We start from the raw sequence: 25,037 nt of genomic DNA, 5'->3' as shown, positions 1-25,037 counted from the left end.
GGACTCTGCTCCTTCATATTCAACTGTTGTCAAGTAGACAAATGAATTTAAATTTGGTCAGGAGAGCTTAGATGATTATCTGAGCAGTGGTCGGCCACAATGTGTCACTACTCCAGAAATCATTGCAAAAGTGCACAAAATGGTCACAGAAAATCACCAGTTGAAAGTACGTGTAAATGCTCAATCCTGACATATGTCATCTGAAAGGGTGTATCACATTTTAACTGAAGAATTAGAAACAAAAAAATTAGCTGCAAGATGGGTGCTGTGACTCTTGACGCTGGATCAAAAAGGCACGAGAATGGACATACCGGAACAATGTTTGGTCCGTTTTAGGAGAAACGAACAAACTTTTGTGCCAGTTTGTGACCACAGATGAAGCATGGGTGCACTACTATACCCCAGAAACAAAAGAACAGTCAAAGCAGTGGAAACATGTTGATTCTCCGTCACCAAAGAAGGCAAAGACAATTTCTTCGGTGGGAAAGGTCATGGCTTCAGTGCTCTGTAATGTGAAGGGGATTCTGTTTGTAGATTATCTCCACACTGGACAAACAATTACTGGAGAATACTGTGCTAACCTCCTGGACAAATTGCAACAAAAGATATTCGAGAAAAGGCCAGATTTAGCAAGGAAGAAAGGTCGTCTTCCATCAAGACAATGCGCGCCCACTCACATGTGCCATTGCCATGGCAAAATTACACAAACTAAGGTATGAATTGTTGCCAGACCTGCCTTATTCGCCTGATATGGCTCCGTCAGACTTCCATCTCTTCCCAGAACTGAAAATTTTTCTCGGTGAACGAAGATTCACTTGAAACGAAGAATTGATAGGCGGAGTTGACAACTATTTTGCAGGCCTGGAGGAAACTCATTTTCGAGATGTGATCATTCACTGGAACATCCTCGGACCAAGTACAGTAATTTACAAGGAGACTACATTGAAAAATAAAAAAAGTTTCAGTGATGTAAGTACTTTTTTTCTATTCCATTCCAAGAACGTTTCAAACCACCCTCGTAAATACACTAAAAGAAAAAAAATCACAACACCAAAAAATAATTAATGTAGAGTAATGAAATTTTGGGAATACATTTGTCTAGGTAACATATGTAAATGACTAACATTGCAAGATCAAGGGCTACGTATGAGATAAGCTGTTGCAAATGGGAAATACTGGTACATTAATAACATTAATAACCAGTCTAAGTTCCGGAATGTCGAATGCAAGAACGCAAACATCCGTGCATTGTCTTGTACAGGTGCCGTATGTCGGTTTGTGGAGCAGAGTTCCGTGCCTATTACACACGGCCAGTCAGTACAGGAACAGTTAATACTGTTTGTGGATGATGCCGGAGTTGACATCCAATGATGTCCCGTATGTGCTCGGCTGGAGACAGATCTGGTGATCGAGCAGGCCGAGGCAATAAGTCAACACTCTGTGAAGCATGTTGGGATTACAGCTTGATAATAAATTCAACTGGGAGGAGCACACCACAGAACTGCTGAAGCGTCTTAACAAATCTCTGTTTGCAATGCGAATTTTGTCAGACATAGGGGATATAAAAATGAAAAAGCTGGCATACTATGCTTACTTTCATTCCATAATGTCATATGGGATTATTTTTTGGGGTAATTCATCAAGCCAAGCTAAAGTTTTCCGGGCACAAAAACGTGCAGTAAGAGTTATATGTGGTGTGAACTCAAGAACATCCTGCAAAAGCCTGTTTAGGGAACTAGGGATACTAACTACTGCTTCCCAACATATTTATTCCTTAATGAAATTTGTCATTAAAAATATATCACTTTTTCAAACCAACAGCTCAATTCATGGAATCAATACTAGAAATAAGAATAATCTTCACAAGGATTTAAAGTCACTTAGTCTTGTACAAAAAGGTGTGCATTATTCAGGAACACACATTTTCAATAACTTGCCAGCAGCCATAAATAGCTTAACAACCAATGAAATTAAGTTTAAGAGAAGCCTAAAGGATTTATTGGTGGCCAACTCCTCCTACTCCATTGATGAATTTCTTAGTAAAACCAACTGATTTGTATATAAGTACAACATAACTTCTGCACAATTTCAGTGCAGTAATATGTTCACTGAAAATTTGTGTGTCTGTGTGTGTGTGTCTGTGTGTGTGTATAATCTAACTTCTGCACCATTTCAGTGCAGTAATGTGTTCATTGTAAATAAGTATTACAGTAGTTGTATTACATGTTTATTACCTTATAAATAAATAAAAAAACCTTTTTATTTTAAATTCAGTGCATTAGTATTTGTAAAATGACTCTTAGTGTTCATTAAAAAATGACGATCATTCCACTTGGGACCTGTGGAATGGTACATTAACTTACTTGTTTTAGTTGTAAATATTTGTTATGTATTGTTGTTTTTCTGACATGTTCCACATCCTGGAGGACCTCCTCACTACGGATCAATTGGAATGAAAGTAAATCTAATCTAATCTAATCTAATCTAAACAGCAGTATGTGGGCCAGTGTTATCTGTAGGAAAATACACCCTGGAATAGTGTTCATGAAAGGCAGCACGGGGTCGGGTGTTCCTAATTGTCGGGGCACAAAGTTTCAAATACCGGCTCCATGGCCATTGTTCGGTCTTCACAGCTGAGCTCTTTGCCCTCTACCAGGCTGTTCTTTACATCTGCCGCCACCGACATTATGCTTATGTCATCTGCTCCGACTCCCTGAGCGCCATCCAGAGCCTCAGTGATCCGTACCCGGTTCACCCTTTTGTACACCGGATCCAACGCTCTCTTCAGCAGCTGGTGGACGTCGGTTCTCCGGTTAGCTTTATGTGGGTTCCTGGCCATGTCGGTATCCCTGGGAACGAAGCTGCAGATGCCGCGGCCAAGGCTGCGGTCCTCCAGCCTCGGACAGCTTCTTGTTGTGTCCCTTCGTCCGATTTTAGCAGGGTCATTTGTCAGCGCATTTTATCGCTGTGGCATGCCGATTGGGCTGCACTTACAGACAACAAGCTTCGGGCCTTAAAACCTCTTCCCGTGGCTTGGACGTCCTCCTCACGCCCTTCTCGGCGGGAGGAGGTAGTGTTGGCCCGGTTAAGAATTGGACACTGCCGGTTCAGCCATCGCCATCTGCTGACGGCTGCGCCGGCGCCGTTCTGCCCATGTGGGCACTTACTGACGGTTCGACACATTTTAATGTCCTGTCCAGATTTTAGCACACTGCGTCTAGATCTTAACCTGCCAAGTACTTTCGATGCCATTTTAGCGGATGACCCACGAGCAGCAGCTCGTGTTCTTCGTTTTATCCATTTGACAAACCTCTCTAAGGACATTTGATGATGCTGTTTTTTAATCCTATGCCTGTCAGTCTGTCTTTTATCGTGTTTTCCCTTTTAGTTGTTGTTGTCAACTTGTGCCTCGCGGTGCATTCTTAGAGTAGTCAGGGCGCTAATGACCATTGAAGTTGTGCACCACAAAAAAAAAAAAAAAAAAAAAAAAACGAAAGGCAGCACAATAGGTTGAATCACCATATTGATGTACAAATTTGCAGTCAGGTCGTGTGGGTAGGCTACGAGAGTGCTCCTGTTGTCATACAAAATAGCACTCCAGACCATAACTCCAGGTGTAGGTCTAGTCTTTCTAGCATGCAGACAGGTTGGCTGCAGGCCCTAAACTGGCCTGCTCCTACGCAGCACACGACCATCACTGGCACCGAGGCAGACCCGACTTTCGTCAGAAAATACAGCAGACCTCCACCCTGCCCTCCAGTGAACTCTCACTTGACACCACCGAAGTCCCAAACGATGGTGGTTTGGGGTCAGTGGAATGTACATTACAGTGCGTCTGTCTCAGAGCTGTCCTTGAAGTAACCGATTTGCAACAGTTCACTGTATCACCAGTTGCTGCTCAAAATGCTGCTACAGATGCAGTACAATGCACCGGAGCCCCACGCCGAAAACAGTGATTGTCCCTCTCATTAGTGTCATGTGGCCGTCCAGTGACCGGTCTTTCTGCAACTGTACACTCTCGTCACAACCACTACCAGTAATGATGTACAGCGGCTACATTGCTGCCGAGGCTTTCTCCAGCATTGCAGAAGGAATGTCCGGTTTCCCATAGCCCTACTACATGACCTTGTTCAAACTCAGTGAGACGTTGATAAAAGTGTCTTTGTCACCTTAAAGGTATCCTTGGCTAACATCAAACACCACATCCAATCCCAAAGGTGTTGTGTTGTTGTCGTGGTCTTCAATCCTGAGACTGGTTTGATGCAGCTCTCCATGCTACTCTATCCTGTGCAAGCTTCTTCATCTCCCAGTACCTACTGAAACCTACATCCTTCTGAATCTGCTTAGTGTATTCATCTCTTGGTCTCCCTCTACGTTTTTTACCCTCCACGCTGCCCTCCAACACTAAATTGTTGATCCCTTGATGTCTCAGAATATGTTCTACCAAGCGATCCCTTCTAGTCAAGTTGTGCCACAAATTTCTCTTCTCCCCAATTCTATTTAATACCTCCTCATTAGTTATGTGATCTACCCATCTAATCTTCAGCATTATTCTGTAGCACAATATTTCGAAAGCTTCTATTCTCTTCTTGTCTAAACCATTTATTGTCCACGTTTCACTTCCATACATGGCTACACTCCATACAAATACTTTCTGAAACGACTTCCTGACACTTAAATCTATACTCGATGTTAACAAATTTCTCTTCTTCAGAAACGCTTTCCTTGCCATTGCCAGTCTACATTTTATATCCTCTCTACTTCGACCATCTTCAGTTATTTTGCTCCCCAAATAGCAAAACTCCTTTACTACTTTCAGTGTCTCATTTCCTAATCTAATTCCCTCCATATCACCCGATTTAATTCGATTACATTCCATTATCCTCGTTTTGCTTTTGTTGATGTTCATCTTACATCCCCCTCTCAAGACACTGTCCATTCCATTCAGCTGCTCTTCCAGGTCCTTTGCTGTCTCTGACAGAATTACAATGTCATCGGCGAAGATCAAAGTTTTTATTTCTGCTCCATGGATTTTAATTCCTACTCCGAATTTTTCTTTTGTTTCCTTTACTGCTTGCTCAATATACAGGTTGAATAACATCGGGGAGAGGCTACAACCCTGTCTCACTCCCTGCCCAACCACTGCTTCCCTTTCATGCCCCTCGACTCTTATAACTGCTGTCTGGTTTCTGTACAAAACGAGCTAGTTCCAATATATAGAGGCGTGGCAGTGACAGGATTTTTAACTGTTGAAACAGTGGTATACAGTGTTCAGTTCTTTTTTTACATTTCATTATTCTTACCATTAAAGCAAACCTGATTTTCATCTTCATAATGGAGCTGCTAGCAGCATTTTTATGCAACTGGCATGAAACTGCAGTATATGACGGTCATTCAGTAATTAAAGAGACAAATCGGTCTGGAGAAAAAAGCGTTTATTTTCACAAAACAACACTTTTTCTACTTTTCAGCATGCTCCCTTGCACATTCATGCACTTGTTCCAGTGGGATATAAACTTTTTTATTCTGACTGCAAAGTACCTTTTATCTTGATGTTTGAACCAATTTCCCACAAACTTTTTCACATAGTCGCTGTCCTGGTACCTCTTCCCACATAATGCCTCCTTCAGTGTACCAGACAGTTGGAAATCACTAGGTGCTAAATCAGGGCTGTAAGGGGGATGAGGCAGTACTTCCCAGCCCATTTTGTTGATGGTTTTAGAGGTTCGTTGAGCGATATGAGGATGTGCATTGTCTTGCTGGAGAATCACATCTCTCCTCTGAGATCCACAATGTCTGTCTCTCATGGCTGGCTTCACCTTGTCTAATAGCAAATCCAAGTAGTATTGGCTATTCATTGTACACTGCTCTTCAAGATAATCACAAGAAATTGTACCTTCAGCATCGCAAAACACCGACAACATGACTTTTCCTGCTGATAATTGGGGTTTTGAATTTTTTATGGACAGATGTGATGGTGTGCTTCCACTCCATGCTTTGTCTTTTTGATTCTGGCTCATAACAGTGAACCCAAGTTTCATCACTAGTTAAAATTTTGTTGAGGAAGTGCTCACCTTCTCTTTCATAACGATTTTTAGCTCTGTGCACACTCGCACCCTTGTTTCCTTGTGTAGCTGCGTCAAGTCCTTTGGGACCCATCTTGAACATGTTTTGCAGTACTTCGGCTTGTTACAGATAATGTTATGAACTGTACCAGTACTAACTTGAACCTTATCAACTATCATTTCCACAGTCACATGACAGTTGGCACGAATAATGTCATCAGTTCAATTTTCAAGTGAGGGAGTTGAAACTGCAACTGGGCAGCCAGAACAGTGTTCGTCAGAAACTGAGTTGCATCCGTTTCTGAATTGCTCCACCCACTTGTAAAAATTTTCTTGATTCATACAACCTTCACCATAAACTTTAGACATTCTTCAGTAGATATTCCCTGGTTTCTCACCTTCAACAAGTAAAAAACAAATAGCAGAACATTGTTCAACTAATGTGGACATTTCAATATCGGACTTGCCATCTTTAAATGTACTTTTGAGGTTATAAACAAAACAATGTTAATACATCAGCTGATCAGGGCTCATACCAGTGATGCCAACTTCAAGCCATAAAAGTAACAAAATTTGCCCTACTAATAGTTTATTCCCCAGACCAATTTGTTTCTTTAATTATTGAATGAACGACCCTCGTATATCATCTTTCAGATGTAGAAACACACCTGCCAGCTTTTGTTTGCTAAACAACTCCTTCATGGTAGTGCAATTTTTTTTTTTTTTTTTTTTTTCCTGTCAGTGTAGTTGGAACAATATGGACGATTATCATTCATGCTGTGTTCGTCATTTGGTAGTTGAAAGTAGTGAGACAGTCTCTTTCAGCATCACCCTGCCTGGATACAATGTAAAGAGGAATAAGTTTGCACTTGGCTGTGCGCACGGGATTAGCCGTGCGGTCTGAGGCGCTGCAGTTATGGACGATGCGGCTGGTCCCGGTGGAGGTTCGAGTCCTCCCTTGGACATGGGTGTGTGTGTTTGTCCTTAGGATAATTTAGGCTGAGTAGAGTGTAAGCTTAGGGACTGATGACCTTAGCGGTTAAGTCCCATAAGATTTCACACACATTTGAACATTTTTTAACTTGGCTGTGGTATGGAGTAGCTGGACCATGAGAACAAAAGTAAAAAGTGACCATATTGGAAGAAGAACAATCCAAGGTAACTTAGAAAACATCACACTGACAAATCCGCCACACACACACACACACACACACACACACACACACACACACGAGGAAATACAGCTCATTCTAGGGTTGATAATGAATACTGATGAGATATCCTGATGGAGTCTGATCGACGTAAACTTTAAGAAGACAATAAGTTAGTTGCTCATTCTACTTGGACATCACAAATTATTTGGTTGAAGTTTAGAATATGGTGTATATTTCTTGATTACATGCAAGATTAGGTAGAGAAGTCTGATTAACCTGCAAAGGAACCATGATCAAGTGCTAAGCTAAAGGAGATGTAAATTGTATTGCATGTTACACCTCAGTGCCGAAAATAAAAGGCAAAAGATGGTAAGTGAATATACCGTAAAGACTGCTAAAAACCAAATAAAATGTCAAGGAATTGGGAGATTGTCAAATAGAGAAAATTAGGAGTCAAATACGAAAAATGAGTAAAAATAATTGCCAAACTGAGAGAGATCATCTTACAAAGATAAAAGATCACCAAATAAAGCAAAAATGTTGCCAAGCAAAGATAATCATTCATCATGTTTCATAGATCCCATCAAGGAGGGAAAACTACAGGGATGTGGAATCTGTGAAGATATGCATTAAGAGGGGGCATTCATGAAAAACACAGACTATTTAAAAGATGGATCAAATCCACAATTTTGAAAATATGGCAATGACATTTAGTACCATGCCTTACTTGAAATTAACACATTTACTTTTAAGTTCCTTGGATTATATATATTCTACTTTTCTTTTAAGGAACTTAAAAATTTTATTTTCAAAAAATAATATATGTACCTTTATCAGAAACTGTTCGAGATTTCTGCAAAATTGTGTTATACAACAACAAAAAGTGTGTGTAGAATGTGACTAAAAATACAATTTTTGCATACGCACCTTCATTTTCCCCATCATATCTTGGGCACAATTAGCAATGAGCTGGGTGAACAGTTCCACCCCCCTGCGGGTTCGGGGGTTAGAATAGGCCCGCGGTATTCCTGCCTGTCGTAAGAGGCGACTAAAAGGAGTCTCACATGTTTCGGCCTTATGTGATGGTCCCCTCTCGGGTTTGACCTCCATCTTTCTAAATTATTCCGAAGAGCGAGCCAATTGGGGAAGGGCGCCTTACATGGTGCACTGTATCCGTCGTGCAATTAGACCTTTAGCCGTCTTTCTCGTCGTTGCAATGGTGTCCCGCTCGTTTTCGATCTCTTGGGCGATTACCACACTGCACTCTGCAGTGTTTCTTTTAACTGCGACGACGACCTTGGCCATTTTTGCACCTAAGATCCAGCACGGTAGCCAGCCCGTTGTGGTGGGACCGCCATGTACCCTCTTGGTTGTAGCCCCCTGACAACACAGGGATCGCTCTACTGATGCCTGCGCCGTTCACTCCCCACGTATGCCAAGGAGTAGATGCCCATCTCCCTGGGGCATCAGGACTCCCGGCAATGGCCATCCTGCCAGGTGGCTATTGCTGCGGCTGGGTGGCGCCCGTGGGGAGGGCCCTTGGTCGGAGTAGGTGGCATCAGGGCGGATGACCCGCAATGAAGCGTGGTACATCATCTCTCGCTGGTGGGCCACCATCAGCAGTCTCTAAGCGATCGAGGTCTAACCTCAACGGCAGGAAATACGATCCACGATCATTTCCCTCCCTGGCCACTCCATGGGAGGAACGTATGGCAAAAGAAGGCAGTGGAGACTATTCACCCCGGTTCCTTGTGTGTACGCGAGTTGATGGGGAATCGTTTCTGTCAACCAAGCCCCAGTTTTTTGTGGAGCATTTAGAGGACAAGTTCGGGGAGGTGGAGGGCTTGTCCAAGATGCGCTCTGGTTCTGTGCTCATCAAAACGGCATCCTCTGCCCAGTCACGGAGGTTGCTCAATTGTGACAAGTTGGGGGATGTTTCAGTTAACATCACGCCGCATTAGAGTCTCAACATGGTCCAGGGTATTATATTCCACAGGGATCTTCTTCTGCAGTCCGACGATGAATTACGCGCCAACCTCGAACGACGAGGTGTTCACTTCGTCCGGCGCGTCCATCGGGGTCCGAGGGATAATCAGGTAGCCACCGGTGCCTTCATCTTGGCCTTTGAGGGTGATGTCTTACCCGAAAAGGTTAAGGTGATGGTTTACCGTTGTGATGTGAAGCCATATATCCCTCCTCCGATGCGGTGTTTTAAATGCTGGAAGTTCGGGCACATGTCATCTCGCTGTACTTCCAGCATCACGTGTCGGGATTGTGGACGTCCTTCGCATCCTGATACTCCATGTGCCCCGCCTCCTATCTGTGTTAACTGCGGAGAACACCATTCCCCCTGCTCGCCGGACTGTAGGATCTTCCAGAAAGAAAGGAAGATAATGGAATATAAGACCCTGGACCGCCTGTCCTACACCGAGGCAAGGCGGAAATTTGAGCGGCTACATCCTGTGCCAATGCCAACTAGTTATGCCGCTGCTGCAACACCAGTTCGATCTCAGCTCGGTCAGCATTCACCGGCCCCCTTGGTTGTGGGGGGCACTTCACTCCCTGTTGCTCCTGCTCCATCTACTTCAGGAGCAACACCACCCCAACCACCGGGGACATCTGTTCCCCCTTCACAGCCGGAGAAGCGTGAGCCTTCTTCGGCTCCTCTCGCTCGGAAGGGGTCCCTTGGGGCCCTCCCATCCCAGGCTTTGCCCAGTGCCAAAGCGGACACCCGCAAGGTTGTCAAACAACCACCGGTCGCTGGTCGTAGGGCGTCACGGTCGTCTTCAGTCCCAGAGACTGACCCAGTGAGGCCCTCCCAGCCAGAACCACCTAAGGCTCAGCGCGCAAAGCAGTCGAAGAAAAAGGCTCCCAAGCATCCTGAAATTGCGGTGGCACCTGTCCCACCGCAACCTTCTCCCTCTGCGTCCGAAGATGAGGTGGAGATCCTGGCGTCCGCTGAGGACATGGATCTCGCCAGTCCCTCGGATGCAATAGATAGCTGTTGTCCAGGTGGTGACTCAGTAGCAGCAGGGGCCCCGGAGGCGTAATCTGCCTCCCCAGTCCCTTCACGCCTTTCCCATCCATGGCTAATACCATCCTCCAGTGGAACTGCAGCGGTTTTTTCCACCATCTAGCTGAGCTCCGCCAACTTCTCAGCCGTCATCCTTTCCTTTGCATTGCTCTGCAGGAAACTTGGTTTCCAGCACTGCGAACCCCCGCCCTCCGTGGGTATCGGGGTTATTTTAAGAACCGAGCAGCTTATGAAAGGGTGTCTGGTGGCGTCTGCATCTATGTCCTTAACTCTCTTCACAGCGAGTTTGTACCTCTACAAACAGCTTTAGAGGCTGTCGCTGTTCGGGTGTGGACGCCACAGGCTATCACCGTCTGCAGTATTTACCTTCCACCTGATGGTGTTGTCGCACAGCATGTCCTGGCTGCTCTGATAGCCGAACTGCCGCCACCTTTTTTGCTGCTGGGTGATTTCAATGCCCACAACCCTCTATGGGGTGGGACTGTCTCCGATGTTCGCGGTCGGGCCGTGGAGCATGTGTTGGCTCAGCTCGACCTTAGCCTCTTGAACACCGGTGCTCCCACGCATTTCAGTGTGGCCCATGGCTCGTTCTCGGCCATCGATCTCTCTATTTGCAGCCCTGGCCTTCTCCCATCCCTCCACTGGAGAGTGCACCCTGACCTGTGTGGTAGTGACCATTTTCCCATCTATTTGTCACTGCCCCAGTGTCATTCTTCTGGGCGCTTGCCCCGCTGGGCTCTCCACAGGGCTGACTGGCCAGCTTTTACTTCCGCTGCAACCATTGAGTCTCCCCCACAGGGTGACATTGACGAGGTGGTTCGTGTTTTAACCACGTCCATCATTTCAGCGGCCGAGGCTTCCATCCCCCATTCTTCTGGCCTCCCTCGGAGGAAGGCTGTCCCCTGGTGGTCGCCGGAGATTGCTGAGGCTATTCGCGACCGTAGGCGGGCTCTCCAGCGTCATAGGCGGCACCCGTCTCTGGAGACCCTCATCGCCTTTAAGAGGCTCCGTGCCTTCGCCCGCCGTCTTATTGCACGGCGTAAGCAGGAGTGCTGGGAGCGGTATGTTTCCTCCTTGGGCTCCCGTGTTTCCCCCTCGCTCGTGTGGTCCCGGATACGGCGGATTTATGGACACCAGACCCCTACGGGTGTCCCTGGGATCTCTTTGGACGGCGCTGTGTGCACGGACGCTGCCGCCATTGCTGAACACCTTGCTGCGCACTTCGCTACGAGCTCTGCGACTGCAACTTATCCCCCCGCCTTTCGCTCTTTCAAGGAGCGGGCCGAGCAGACGCCGTTATCGTTCCACACGCGTCGTTCTGAAACTTACAATGCTCCTTTCAGCGAGAGGGAATTCCTCGCTGCCCTCGCCGATTGCCCTGATACAGCACCAGGACCGGACTGCATCCACGCACAGATGCTGAAGCATCTCTCCAGGGACTGCCAGAGACACATTCTTGCGATATTTAATCGCATTTGGAGTGAAGGCGTGTTCCCGTCGCAATGGCGAGAGGGTGTTATTGTCCCCATCTTGAAGCCCGGTGCGGATCCACTGGCGGTGGACAGCTATCGTCCCATTACCCTCACCAACGTTTTGTGCAAATTGCTCGAACGTATGGTGGGGCGGCGTTTGTGTTGGGTCCTTGAGTCGCGCGGTCTCCTCGCTCCATCCCAGGGTGGCTTCCGTCGGGGCCGGTCTGCAGTGGACAATTTGGTGCGGCTGGAATCTGCTGTCCGTATGGCCTTTGCCCGACGTCAGCATCTCGTTGCTGTGTTTTTCGATCTGCGGAAGGTGTATGACACCACATGGAGGCATCACATCCTCGCCACATTGCATGAGTGGGGTCTTCGTGGTCGGCTCCCGGCTTTTATTCAAAGCTTTTTATTGCGCCGCTCTTTCCGGGTGCAAGTCGGTGCCACCTCTAGTTCCTCTTACATACAGGAAAATGGGGTCCCGCAGGGCTCGGTGTTGAGCGTCTCCTTATTTTTAGTGGCCATTAATGGTCTGGCTGCAGTAGTGGGGTCGTCGGTGTCTCCTTCTTTGTATGCCGACGACTTCTGCATCTCATTTAGCTCCACGACTACGGGAGTCGCCGAACGCAGGCTGCAAGTCGCCGTTCGCAAGGCAGCATCATGGGCTCTGACTCACGGTTTTCAGTTCTCTGCACCCAAGACTCGAGTTATGCACTTCTGCAGGCGTCGGACGGTCCACCCTCATCCTGAACTTTACCTCGACGGCCACCTGCTTGAAGTGGTGGACACTTGCCGCTTCTTGGGACTCTTGTTTGATGCCCGGCTCACATGGGTTCCTCATGTTACTCAGCTGAAGCAAAAATGCTGGCGGCACCTCAACGCCCTCCGCTGCCTTAGCCACACATCTTGGGGTGCAGATCGCTGCACGCTGCTGCGGTTGTACAGGGCCCTTGTGCAGTCCCGGCTTGATTATGGGAGCCTGGCCTATGGGTCTGCGTCCCCCTCAGTGTTGAAGTTGTTAGACCCCATACACCACTGTGGGGTTAGGCTTGCCACTGGCGCTTTTCGCACCAGCCCCGTGGATAGTCTACTGGTGGAGGCCGGGGTTCCCCCGCTGCGGATTTGCCGCCATCGTCTGCTCGTCGACTATGCTGTCCACGTTCATTGCTCGCCAGATCATCCCAATCGTCGCCTGCTTTTCCCTGCTATGGTCCTCCATCTGCCCGAACGGCGACCTAGGTCTGGGCTTTCCGTCGCTGTCCGCGTTCAGTCCCTGCTGTCGGAATTGGGTTCATTCCCTCTTCCGCCTCCCTTCCGGGTCCGTGCACCTACGCCTCCCTGGTGTTTGTCCCGGCCGTCCGTCCGTCTGGACTTGGCACAGGGAACCAAGGACTCGGTTCCGCCTGTGGCCCTCCGTCGCCGTTTTCTTGCTCTCCTCGCCTCATTTTCGGACTGTGAGACTGTCTACACTGATGGTTCCCTGGTTGATGGTCGCACTGCCTACTCTTTTGCTCATGCTGCTCATGTTGAGCAACGCTCCTTGCCGGCTGGCTGCAGTATATTTACTGCAGAGCTGGTGGCTATATTGCGCGCTCTTGAGCATATGCGTTTCTGCTCAGGTAGGTCCGTCGTCATCTGCAGTGACTCCCTGAGCAGCCTTCAGGCCATTGACCGCTGCTATCCCTCCTCTCCTCTGGTGTCCTCCATTCAGGAGACTGTTTCCGCCATTGCCCGTTCTGGTCGTTCGGTGGTCCTGGTTTGGACGCCCGGTCATGTTGGCATCCCAGGGAACGAACGTGTAGACAGGCTGGCCAAAGGGGCGATCGACGCCCCGGCTTTGGAGGTCGGCCTTACGGCTCGCGACCAGCAGATGGTGTTGCGCCGTAAGCTGATTGGGATGTGGGCTGCTGAGTGGCGTGGCATGACAGCCCCGAATAAACTGCGGGCTGTCAAGGGGACGACCGATGTGTGGCGTTCCTCCCTGCGGGCTTCTCGCAGGGACTCGGTAGTCCTGTGTCGGCTGTGCATCGGCCATACATACCTGACGCACGGCCATCTGTTGCGTCAGGAGGATCCCCCCTTGTGTCGGTGTGGGTCCCGGCTGACGGTCGGTCACATTTTGCTGGAGTGTCCTCGACTGCGCACACTCCGGCAATCTTTTAATCTCCCGGGCACTTTGGCTTTGGTTTTATCTGACGATGCCTCCATGGCTGATGCCGTTTTAAATTTTATCCGTGGTAGTCCGTTTTATGGTTCGATTTAGGGAGGTCCTGCACCTTTCCTTTTCTGTGTCTTTTGTCCTTGTGTCCTTGTGTCTGTTGCTGTTCTGGTGTGCCGTGAGATGGTTGGCTCTTTCCCTTTTTTTTTGTTCTCGTGGTCAGTCAACCAGTCTCCGGCCGTCTTCCTTTCTTCTGCTTCTTTCTGTCTGGTGTTCCTCTGTCCTGTTCTTGTCTGTAATGTTTGTTGCTCCATTTGTGTTCTTTTAGCGCCTGGGGGGTCGTCTCCTCCCCCTTTGGTTTTTACCTGCTCCGTAGATTTTCGGCTCGCCTGATTTTGGAATGGGGGACTGATGACCTTCGCTGTTTAGTCCCCCTTAAACATCCCAACAACCACCACCACCAACAGTTCCACCAAGAGATCCTTACCATGAAATATCACTATCACTAATACTAGAATCATTCAGTTGTTAGCAATTACTATTTGTTTTTATTTAGATAGATGGATGAGACGTCATACAAAAGAAAAGCATCCTCATTCCATTTCTGCAAATAAATTGATGTAAAAATGTGTAATACATCAACATTTGTAATGGTGATTACTGTATTGATGGTATATGTTACTTTCTGACTAATATTATGATGGCTTTAATGTTTTTGAATAAGTTTTGGGGTATGTGTGTCGTACTGTGGTTTTTTTAATATTTGCCACATACTGGAAATAAAACTGAATTTTTTCATTATTATTTTGTACCTCAGGAATGTGATCTCATAGAGAAAAACTGGTTTCCACTCTGAATTTAGTACCTTAAAATCAAGTAAATCTATCTACTTAGAAACTAGTTGCTGAAAACAGTTTAAATTTGTTGACTAGTGTAATATTATGATCACTGCTGCTGTGTTGCAACTCTCCATGCTACTCTATCATGTGCAAGCCTCTTCATCTCCAAATAACTTCTGCGATCTACATCATTTTGAAACTGCTTACTGTATTTAAGTCTTGGTCTCCCTCTATAATTTTTCTCCCATACTTCCCTCCAATACCAAATTGACAATTCCTTGACATCTCAAAATATTTCTTACCGACCAATCAATTCTTTTAGTCAGTTTGTGCCATAAATTTATTTTTCTGTAACTCAGTTCAACATCTCCTAATGAGTTATACGATCTACCCATCTATTCTCTTTTGCCAGAACTGTTTATTTCCCAGGTTTAATTTCTCTACAAGGCTACAATCCAGACAAAAACCTTCCGAAAAGACTAAACACTTTTAAATTTATATTCAGATTTCTCTTTTTCACAAATGCTTTCCTCTCAATTGCTGGTGTGATGTTAAATTCTGTCATGTATTCTGCTGCCCAAATCTTATAACTTCGTTGTCATTTTTGACAGAATTATCGTGTCATCAGCAAACTTCAAAGTATATATTTCTTGCCTCTGAACTTTACTACTTTTTCCAAATATCTCCTCGGTTTCCTTTACTGCTTGCTCAATGTACAGATTGAATAACTTCTGGTTTAGGCTACAACCCTGCGTCACTCCCTTCCCAACCACTGCTTCCCTTTAGTGTCCTTTGGCTCGTATGACTTCAGTATGGTTTCTTTACAAATTGTAAATAACCTTTTGCTCCTTTTAATGTAACAACTATACGAGGGTCGTTCAGTAAGTAATGCCATATATTTTTTTCTCAGAACCTATATATCGTTAAGAGTCAGAATTTGGTGACAATATACATCAACATGTCATGTCCGTGTCCTATTTTCCTACGCAGTCTCCATCAGGTTCTATGTCTGTATGCCAATGTTGTGAAAGAGCATGTATTCCCTGCTAGTAAAAGCTCTTATCCTATAGGCATAGCCACATTTTCACTGCATGAGTGACTCATCTTCATATATGAAATACTTCTCTTTGAACAGAAAAACTCACATCTGTTTGAAGGAAATACATTCACACATGCCTATGAAACTAGACATAAATTGAAATACGTGCTACCTTGTCACCGACTCACAGTATATGAAAATACACCATATTACATGGCTCTGAAGATCAGAAATAAGATAAGGTCAATATTTGGTGAATCCACATTGGAGACCATTGGCACATACCTAAAAAGCAAATGTTATTATAGTCTAGAAGAATTTCTAAATGAATAAAAAGCATGTTATAGTGTAGAAAAAGTTATAAATAGGAATAGGGAGTAAAGGTGCAAGTACAAATGGTATTCTTTCGAAGCCATATAGACACAAAGTATACACATTCACTTTATATTCATGTTTATATATATATATATTTAAAAAGAAAGACGATGAGACTTACTAAACAAAAGCGCTGGCAGGTCGATAGACACACAAACAAACACAAACATACACACAAAATTCTAGCTTTCGCAACCAACGGTTGCCTCGTCAGGAAAGAGGGAAGGAGAAGGAAAGACAAAAGGATATGGGTTTTAAGCGAGAGGGTAAGGAGTCATTCCAATCCCGGGAGCGGAAAGACTTACCTTAGGGGGAAAAAAAGGACAGGTATACACTCGCACACACACACATATCCATCCACACATACACAGACACAAGCAGACATTTGTAAAGGCAAAGAGTTTGATATAGAATTATATGGCGGTTTGTATCCCGTTCAGTACATCCATACTTCATATAGGTGTGTGAAGGCTATAGTAATGATTCGATGAGTTACGAAAAGATTTAAAATATAATGTTGTATTTTTATTATAATAAGCAATGTATGTATGACATATTTCCTGTAGTATATAAAATACTGTAACAACTTAGCTTAAAGACTGATGAGTCACCAATGTTCTCAATCGAATGATTGTATAAAAACATGTTATGTGACAATTAAGTATCTTATCTTATCTTATCTTTCTCATCATCTTCAAAGTGTGTTGTCTGTAGAGAATCTTTAAGTGGTCCAAAGAGATGGAAGTCTGAGGGTGGTCAGGTCTGGATTAAGGGTGATGAGACAACGATGTCCAACCCAGTTTGGCAGTGTGTTCCCGGGTTCTCAGACTTGTGTGTGGGTGTGCATTATCATGTCAAAGCAAGATTTCTGCTCGATTCTTGTCGAATCGAACATGTCAGAAATGGTTCTTCAGTTTATTCAAAGTCTTCACGTATGCCTCGTAATTGACGGTCGACACTCTCGGCAAACATCCGTGTGAATGATGCCGTCACAGTCCCAGAACACTGTCACCGTGATTTTTCCAGCAGACGGGGTTGTCTCGAATTTCTTCTTTGGTGGTGAATGAGGATGATGCCACTCCACAGACTGCCTTTTTGTTTCTGGCACAAAGTGGCACACCCAGCTTTCATCTCCTGTCACGATCTGTGACAGAAAGGTCTCAACACACTCCAACAATTCAGATGAAATGTGTGGTGTCACCGCCAGACACCACACTTGCTAGGTGGTAGCCTTTAAATCGGCCGCGGTCCGCTAGTATACGTCGGACCCGCGTGTCGCCACTGTCAGTGATTGCAGACCGAACGCCGCCACACGGCAGGTCTAGAGAGACGTCCTAGCACTCGCCCCAGTTGTACAGCCGACTTTGCTAGAGGTGGAACTGACAAATTACGCTCTCATTTGCCGAGACGATAGTTAGCATAGCCTTCAGCTACGTCATTTGCTACAACCTAGCAAGGCGCCTTTATCATTGGATATTTATCTTGTGATGCATGTACCGTCAAGAGAGATGTTCACCAATTGTGGATTAAAGTTAAGTATTCTACCAGCTACGTACCTTTTTTATTAGATTCAACTCCTATAACTGTTCCAGACCTCACGCCAGCCTGCGTGAGCTTAAACGCATGCCTTTCGGCTACCAGTCATAGTGGATTGGCTGTCGGGTCAGTCCACAACAAAATGTCCTTTCTTCAGATCTTGTGGTCTGCTCCTCCTCTTTGACTATCTGAGAGCCTTGGTCGTTCCTGATGCACTTCCAATGCTGACTGACAACTGTAAAGCCAATTGTCGAGTTCGATGCACCATTTGGCACGAATAATGGCATCTGTACTATTCGGCATGTCTGGAGCAGTGGCTGTGACAGCATGGCTGATTGTGGAGCTCTGTTTCTGCATTTCCTGAGGCTATCACTTTCTTTACCTACCGCCCAACTGTACTCCTATCAACTGCACGTTTATGGATGTCCACCGTGATTTATTTTTCTACACACGAGAAGTATGCTGCATGTAACACGAGTCATATGTAGATGACGTAGATGCCATTTTGGCGGTGTTCTGCGGCTCTGCCATCTGCCAGGAGGGTTCGAAACTTCACCAGTACAGAGAACAAACATCAAATGTGAAACACCAACGAGGGCATTTGTCTACATATATTAATGGCTTTTTAAAAAAAATGTGGTGCATTAGTTTTTAATTGACCCTCATAATTATATAATTTAAGGTCAATTGGAACAATTACATCACACGTTGTTTGGCAACATACACCGAGCTGCTCTGTTCTGCAGCAAGCACAAGACACTGGCCCTGATCAAGGACAACCGGCCCATCGGCGGCATCTGCTTCCGCATGTTCCCCGCACAGGGCTTCACGGAGATCGTGTTTTGTGCCGTCACCAGCAACGAGCAGGTCAAGGGCTATGGCACGCACCTCATGAACCACCTCAAGGACTACCACACTGGCCTCGGAATCCTGCACTTCCTCACTTTTGCTGACGAGTTTGCGATTGGTAAGTATCGGTACAAGTAGCAACATAGTATTAAATTGCTGCACAGTGTCTGCTGCACAGTCTGATCGTCGATGATCGGCTTGTGCTGAAAAGTGTTTTGAGGTATTTGCTATGATATTAACTATTTACCTCAAATGCGCATAGGTATCCTGTTGGGATTAAGGCCAACAGAAACATTCCGTATGCCTAGATTTCCAGAAAGCTTTTGACACGGTGCCCCGCTGCGGACTGTTAACGGAGGTCCGAGCTTGTGGTATAGCTTTTCACAAACCTGAGTGGTTTGAAGAACCCAGTACGTTATTCTGGAGGGTGAGTGTTTGCCAGAGGCAAAGGCATCGTGAGGAGTGCACCCAGGAAAGTGTGATAGGACCACTCTTGTTCTTTTTATACATAAACAGTGAGGTGGACATTGTGAGCAGAAGTCTCCGACCGTTTGCTATTGATGCGTGCAGGGAAGTGTTGCTGTGGAGTGGCTGTAGAAGGATACAGGATGACTCGGATAGACTTCCCGTGTGGCGTGATGAATGGCAGCTTGCTCTAAAGGTGCAAGAACTTATGAGTGGGACCAGTGGTGTAATGTTTGAATGCAGTATTAGTGGGATAGTGGTGTTCAGTTTAACAAAATCACACCTATTAAATATCTAGGCATAAATACTTGTTTTGTAAATAAAACTGCCTTTTCCTGCTGCTACTTAATTTATTTATCCCATACACGTTTCACCTTATCTTGTTCTAAGGCATCATCAGTGGTTTGATTTGGTGAACTGCGTTTCCTCTCATTTGGTCTAGAGGTCGCACTACCACTTTTATTACTGCCATATAAGGCCAGTTTTGCGTTCTGACCTTCTTCACACTGTTCACCATGTTTCTCATTCATTTTTGTGGTGTACTATTGTTCTTTTGTCACTCGGTATAACTATTTCACCGATACCGCTCTTCACGATGTAAAAGTACCTTCACTAGTAGACCTGTACTCTCAGCTATACTCCAAGTCTTCTAAGCCAAAATGTTTGCATCAAGGAAAGCTTCAAGGCCACCGTAATCTGCAGGATTCCCCCTTACAACAGCCAAGGTCAGCCATCTACTGCCTCCAAACGCAGCAGAAACATCACACGTGAACTGCATTCTCAGTCCACGGAAGACATTTCGACCACCAATAAACTGCTGCTTATTGAATTGCCCAGCAAGGCCAGTATCTATTGCCTTCAAAGACATGTACACGGGGACACTGCACCGCCAACAGCGATGGTAACCGTGTCGCAGAGGCATTGCAGAGGTATGTTAACACAAGTGAACGCACCTCTGCAATGTCTTGTCATCGTTGACGGCACAGTGTTCCTGTGTACAAGTCTTTGAAGGCAATAGACATTGACCTTGATGGGGAATTCAATAAGCAGCAGCTTATTGGTGGACCAAATGTCTTCCATGGACTGAGAATGCAGTTCACGTGTGATATTTCTGCTGTGTTTGGAGCTAATGCATGGCTGTCCTTGGCTGTTGTATGGGGGAAATAATGCAGATTATTTTGGCAATATTTACATTGTGAAAAGCAGTGTCCAGCAAAATAGTTGTATCGAGTGGCAAAAGAACAATAGTACACCACAAAAAAGAATGAGAAACGTGGTGAACAGTGTGAAGAAGGCCAGAACGCAAAGATGTGATTATATGGCAGTAATACAAGTGGTAGTGCAACCTCCAGACAAGATGTGAGGAAACGCAGATCAGCAAATCATTCCATTGATGATGCCTTAGAACAAGATAAGGCGAAATGCATATGGGATAAATAAATTAAGTTGTTGTTGTTGTGGTCTTCAGTCCTGAGACTGGTTTGATGCAGCTCTCCATTCTACTCTATCCTGTGCAAGCTTCTTCATCTCCCAGTATCTACTGCAACCTACATCCTTCTGAATCTGCTTAGTGTATTCATCTCTTGGTCTCCCTCTACGATTTTTACCCTCCACACTGCCCTCCAATGCTAAATTTGTGATCCCTTGATGCCTCAAAACATGTCCTACCAACCGATCCCTTCTTCTAGTCAAGTTGTGCCACAAACTTCTCTTCTCCCCAATCCTATTCAATACCTCCTCATTAGTTACGTGATCTACCCACCTTATCTTCAGCATTCTTCTGTAGCACCACATTTCGAAAGCTTCTATTCTCTTCTTGTCCAAACTAGTTATCGTCCATGTTTCACTTCCATACATGGCTACACTCCATACAAATACTTTCAGAAATGACTTCCTGACACTTAAATCTATACTCGATGTTAACAAATTCCTCTTCTTGAGAAACGCTTTCCTTGCCATTGCCAGTCTACATTTTATATCCTCTCTACTTCGACCATCATCAGTTATTTTACTCCCTAAATAGCAAAACTCCTTTACTACTTTAAGTGTCTCATTTCCTAATCTAATTCCCTCAGCATCACCCGACTTAATTTGAGTACATTCCATTATCCTCGTTTTGCTTTTGTTGATGTTCATCTTATATCCTCCTTTCAAGACACTGTCCATTCCGTTCAACTGCTCTTCCAAGTCCTTTGCTGTCTCTGACAGAATTACAATGTCATCGGCGAACCTTAAAGTTTTTACTTCTTCTCCATGAATTTTAATACCTACTCCGAATTTTTCTTTTGTGTCCTTTACTGCTTGCTCAATATACAGATTGAATAACATCGGGGAGAGGCTACAACCCTGTCTTACTCCTTTCCCAACCACTGCTTCCCTTTCATGCCCCTCGACTCTTATAACTGCCATCTGGTTTCTGTACAAACTGTAAATAGCCTTTCGCTCCCTGTATTTTACCCCTGCCACCTTCAGAATTTGAAAGAGAGTATTCCAGTTAACATTGTCAAAAGCTTTCTCTAAGTCTACAAATGCTAGAAACGTAGGTTTGCCTTTTCTTAATCTTTCTTCTAAGATAAGTCGTAAGGTCAGTATTGCCTCACGTGTTCCAACATTTCTACGGAATCCAAACTGATCTTCCCCAAGGTCGGCTTCTACCAGTTTTTCCATTCGTCTGTAAAGAATTCGCGTTAGTATTTTGCAGCTGTGACTTATTAAACTGATAGTTTGGTAATTTTCACATCTGTCAACACCTGCTTTCTTTGGGATTGGAATTATTATATTCTTCTTGAAGTCTGAGGGTATTTCGCCTGTCTCATACATCGTGCTCTTCAGATGGTAGAGTTTTGTCATGACTGGCTCTCCCGAGGCCATCAGTAGTTCAAATGGAATGTTGTCTACTCCCGGGGCCTTGTTTCGACTCAGGTCTTTCAGTGCTCTGTCAAACTCTTCACGCAGTATCTTATCTCCCATTTCGTCTTCATCTACATCCTCTTCCATTTCCATAATATTGTCCCCAAGTACATCGCCCTTGTATAAACCCTCTATATACTCCTTCCACCTTTCTGCCTTCCCTTCTTTGCTTAGAACTGGGTTGCCATCTGAGCTCTTGATATTCATACAAGTGGTTCTCTTCTCTCCAAAGGTCTCTTTAATTTTCCTGTAGGCTGTATCTATCTTACCCCTTGTGAGACAAGCCTCTACATCCTTACATTTGTCCTCTAGCCATCCCTGCTTAGCCATTTTGCACTTCCTGTCGATATCATTTTTGAGACGTTTGTATTCCTTTTTGCCTGCTTCATTTACTGCATTTTTATATTTTCTTCTTTCATCAATTAAATTCAATATTTCTTCTGTTACCCAAGGATTTATACTAGCCCTCGTCTTTTTACCTACTTGATCCTCTGCTGCCTTCACTACTTCATCCCTCAGAGCTACCCATTCTTCTTCTACTGTATTTCTTTCCCCCATTCCTGTCAATTGTTCCCTTATGCTCTCCCTGAAACTCTCTACAACCTCTGGTTCTTTCAGTTTATCCAGGTCCCATCTCCTTAAATTCCCACCTTTTTGCAGTTTCTTCAGTTTCAATCTGCAGTTCATAACCAATAGATTCTGGTCAGAATCCACATCTGCCCCTGGAAATTTCTTACAATTTAAAACCTGGTTCCTAAATCTCTGTCTTACCATTATATAATCTATCTGATACCTTTTAGTATCTCCAGGATTCTTCCAGGTATACAACCTTCTTTTATGATTCTTGAACCAAGTGTTGGCTATGATTAAGTTATGCTCTGTGCAAAATTCTACAAGGCGGCTTCCTCTTTCATTCCTTCCCCCCAATCCATATTCACCTACTATGTTTCCTTCTCTCCCTTTTCCTACTGAGGAATTCCAGTCACCCATGACTATTAAATTTTCGTCTCCCTTCACTACCTGAATAATTTCTTTTATCTCGTCATACATTTAATCTATTTCTTCATCATCTGCAGAGGTAGTTGGCATATAAACTTGTACTACTGTAGTAGGCATGGGCTTTGTGTCTATCTTGGCCACAATAATGCGTTCACTATGCTGTTTGTAGTAGCTAACCCACACTCCTATTTTTTTATTCATTATTAAACCTACTCCTGCATTACCCCTGTTTGATTTTGTATTTATAACCCTGTAATCACCTGACCAAAAGTCTTGTTCCTCCTGCCACCGAACTCCACTAATTCCCACTATATCTAACTTTAACCTATCCATTTCCCTTTTTAAATTCTCTAACCTACCTGCCCGATTAAGGGATCTGACATTCCACGCTCCGCCCAAGAGTTATCAATTCTTCACATGTCTGTCTGATGCCTTTAGCGGTGATGTTTGTGTTTCAAGCCGTAGAGGATTCAACTGGTACAAGAGCTCTTTGGTGGTGATATAGAACATGTAGAGCTTTGTGAATTTGTTCTGGATGTGAAAATAGAAAATAAAATTTCCTTTCACATTTAGTGTTCAGTAATGAGACTAAGTTCCATGTAAGTGGAAAAGTGGACTGACACAACATAAGGAGATGATGAACACAGCAGCCCCACACCATAGTTGAATATAAGGGAGACACTCTGAAGCTCTGTGTATTGTGCCATTTGTGCTTTGCATAAAAGACAGTTACAAGAATCATGTACCTGATTATGGCACAATTGCAAGAACAAACTGAAAATTTCATTTTTCATCAGGGCAGAGCATCACCACACTGGCTCTTGCATGTGAGAGCGTTTCTAAACAATGAGCTGTTTCAGCAATGGATCTGTACAGTGTGCACCATCACAAACTAATAGTTCAGATTCATGATCGGGTACCTCCCCACATTCATCAGCAATTCTCATTTGGACAGATTTCTTTGGCATTCCTCCATGCATAGAAAATTTGGTCTCAGACATCTGTTGAGCTCACAGAAAGTGTTTTTCGGAAGATTATGCGTTTGTGCCGCCTCTTCCAACAATGTTGGGTGTACTGTAACACTGCATAGCAACAGCAGTGACTGTAGGGTTCCAGACAAACTCACAAAAGTGTGGGATGATGATACTTGTCATCTGTTTGTCATGTGTCCACAGGAGGGCACACTGAACATTTATAAAAGGTAAGTGTGGTACTATACGTAATTGTAAAAAGAACCCCGAGGTTTTATGTTCATGCATGTAAAAGATGTAAATATGTACAGCTCCTTTGAATATTAAAATGTTGTAAACCTTGGAATTAGTTAAAATTCACCCCCAATTTTCTGTTTTCATTAACATAGAGGATATGGTCATGCAAAATTGGTTGAATCTTTTTGAAACACCTTGTATAAAGATATTTGTGGTGATTATTTGATAAAGTAGTCGAATTAAGTCGAGTGATGCTGAGGGAATTAGATGAGGATATGAGACACTTAAAGTAGTAAAGGAGTTTTGCTATTTGGGGAGCAAAATAACTGATGATGGTCGACGTAGAGAGGATATAAAATGTAGACTGGCAATGGCAAGGAAAGCGTTTCTGAAGAAGAGGAATTTGTTAACAACGAGTATAGATTTAATTGTCAGGAAGTTGTTTCTGAAAGTATTTGTATGGAGTGTAGCCATGTATGGAACTGAAACGTGGATGATAAATAGTTTCGACATGAAGAGAATAGAAGCTTCCGAAATGTGGTGCTACAGGAGAACGCTGAAGGTTAGACAGGTAGATCACGTAACTAATGAGGAGGTATTGAATAGAATTTGGGAGAAGAGGAGTTTGTGGCACAACTTGACTAGAAGAAGGGATCAGTTGGTAGGACATGTTCTGAGACATCAACGGATCACAAATTTAGTATTGGAGGGCAGCGGGGAGGGTAAAAATCGTAGAGGGAGACCAAGAGGTGAATACACTAAGCAGATTCAGAAGGATGTAGGTTGCAGTAGGTACTGGGAGATGAAGAAGCTTGCACAGGATAGAGTAGCATGGAGAGCTGCATCAAACTAGTCTCAGGACTGAAGACCACAACAACAACAACAACAACTACAACAACAACATCATTTGATAAAGTAATTAATCCTTGTTTTA

The 25,037-nt window shown here is 44.6% G+C and overlaps 1 protein-coding gene across 6 annotated transcripts in view; it reads left to right on the top strand.

Annotated features, from left to right (window-relative positions):
* The window catches only part of LOC126108568 (histone acetyltransferase KAT2A), a 432,376-nt gene that overhangs the window by 354,017 nt on the left and 53,322 nt on the right, over positions 1-25,037 (top strand). For all 6 annotated transcript variants that reach the window (XM_049913857.1, XM_049913859.1, XM_049913855.1 and 3 more), the window contains one exon: positions 18,419-18,639. In XM_049913857.1, the coding sequence (XP_049769814.1) occupies positions 18,419-18,639 (221 nt within the window). The remainder of the gene's footprint in view (positions 1-18,418; positions 18,640-25,037) is intronic.

The sequence above is a fragment of the Schistocerca cancellata genome, chromosome 11 (genome assembly GCF_023864275.1).
Source record: "Schistocerca cancellata isolate TAMUIC-IGC-003103 chromosome 11, iqSchCanc2.1, whole genome shotgun sequence".
Lineage (NCBI taxonomy): Eukaryota > Metazoa > Arthropoda > Insecta > Orthoptera > Acrididae > Schistocerca > Schistocerca cancellata.
The sequence above is the reverse complement of the archived record's forward strand: the minus strand, read 5'-3'. Positions and strand labels throughout refer to the sequence as shown.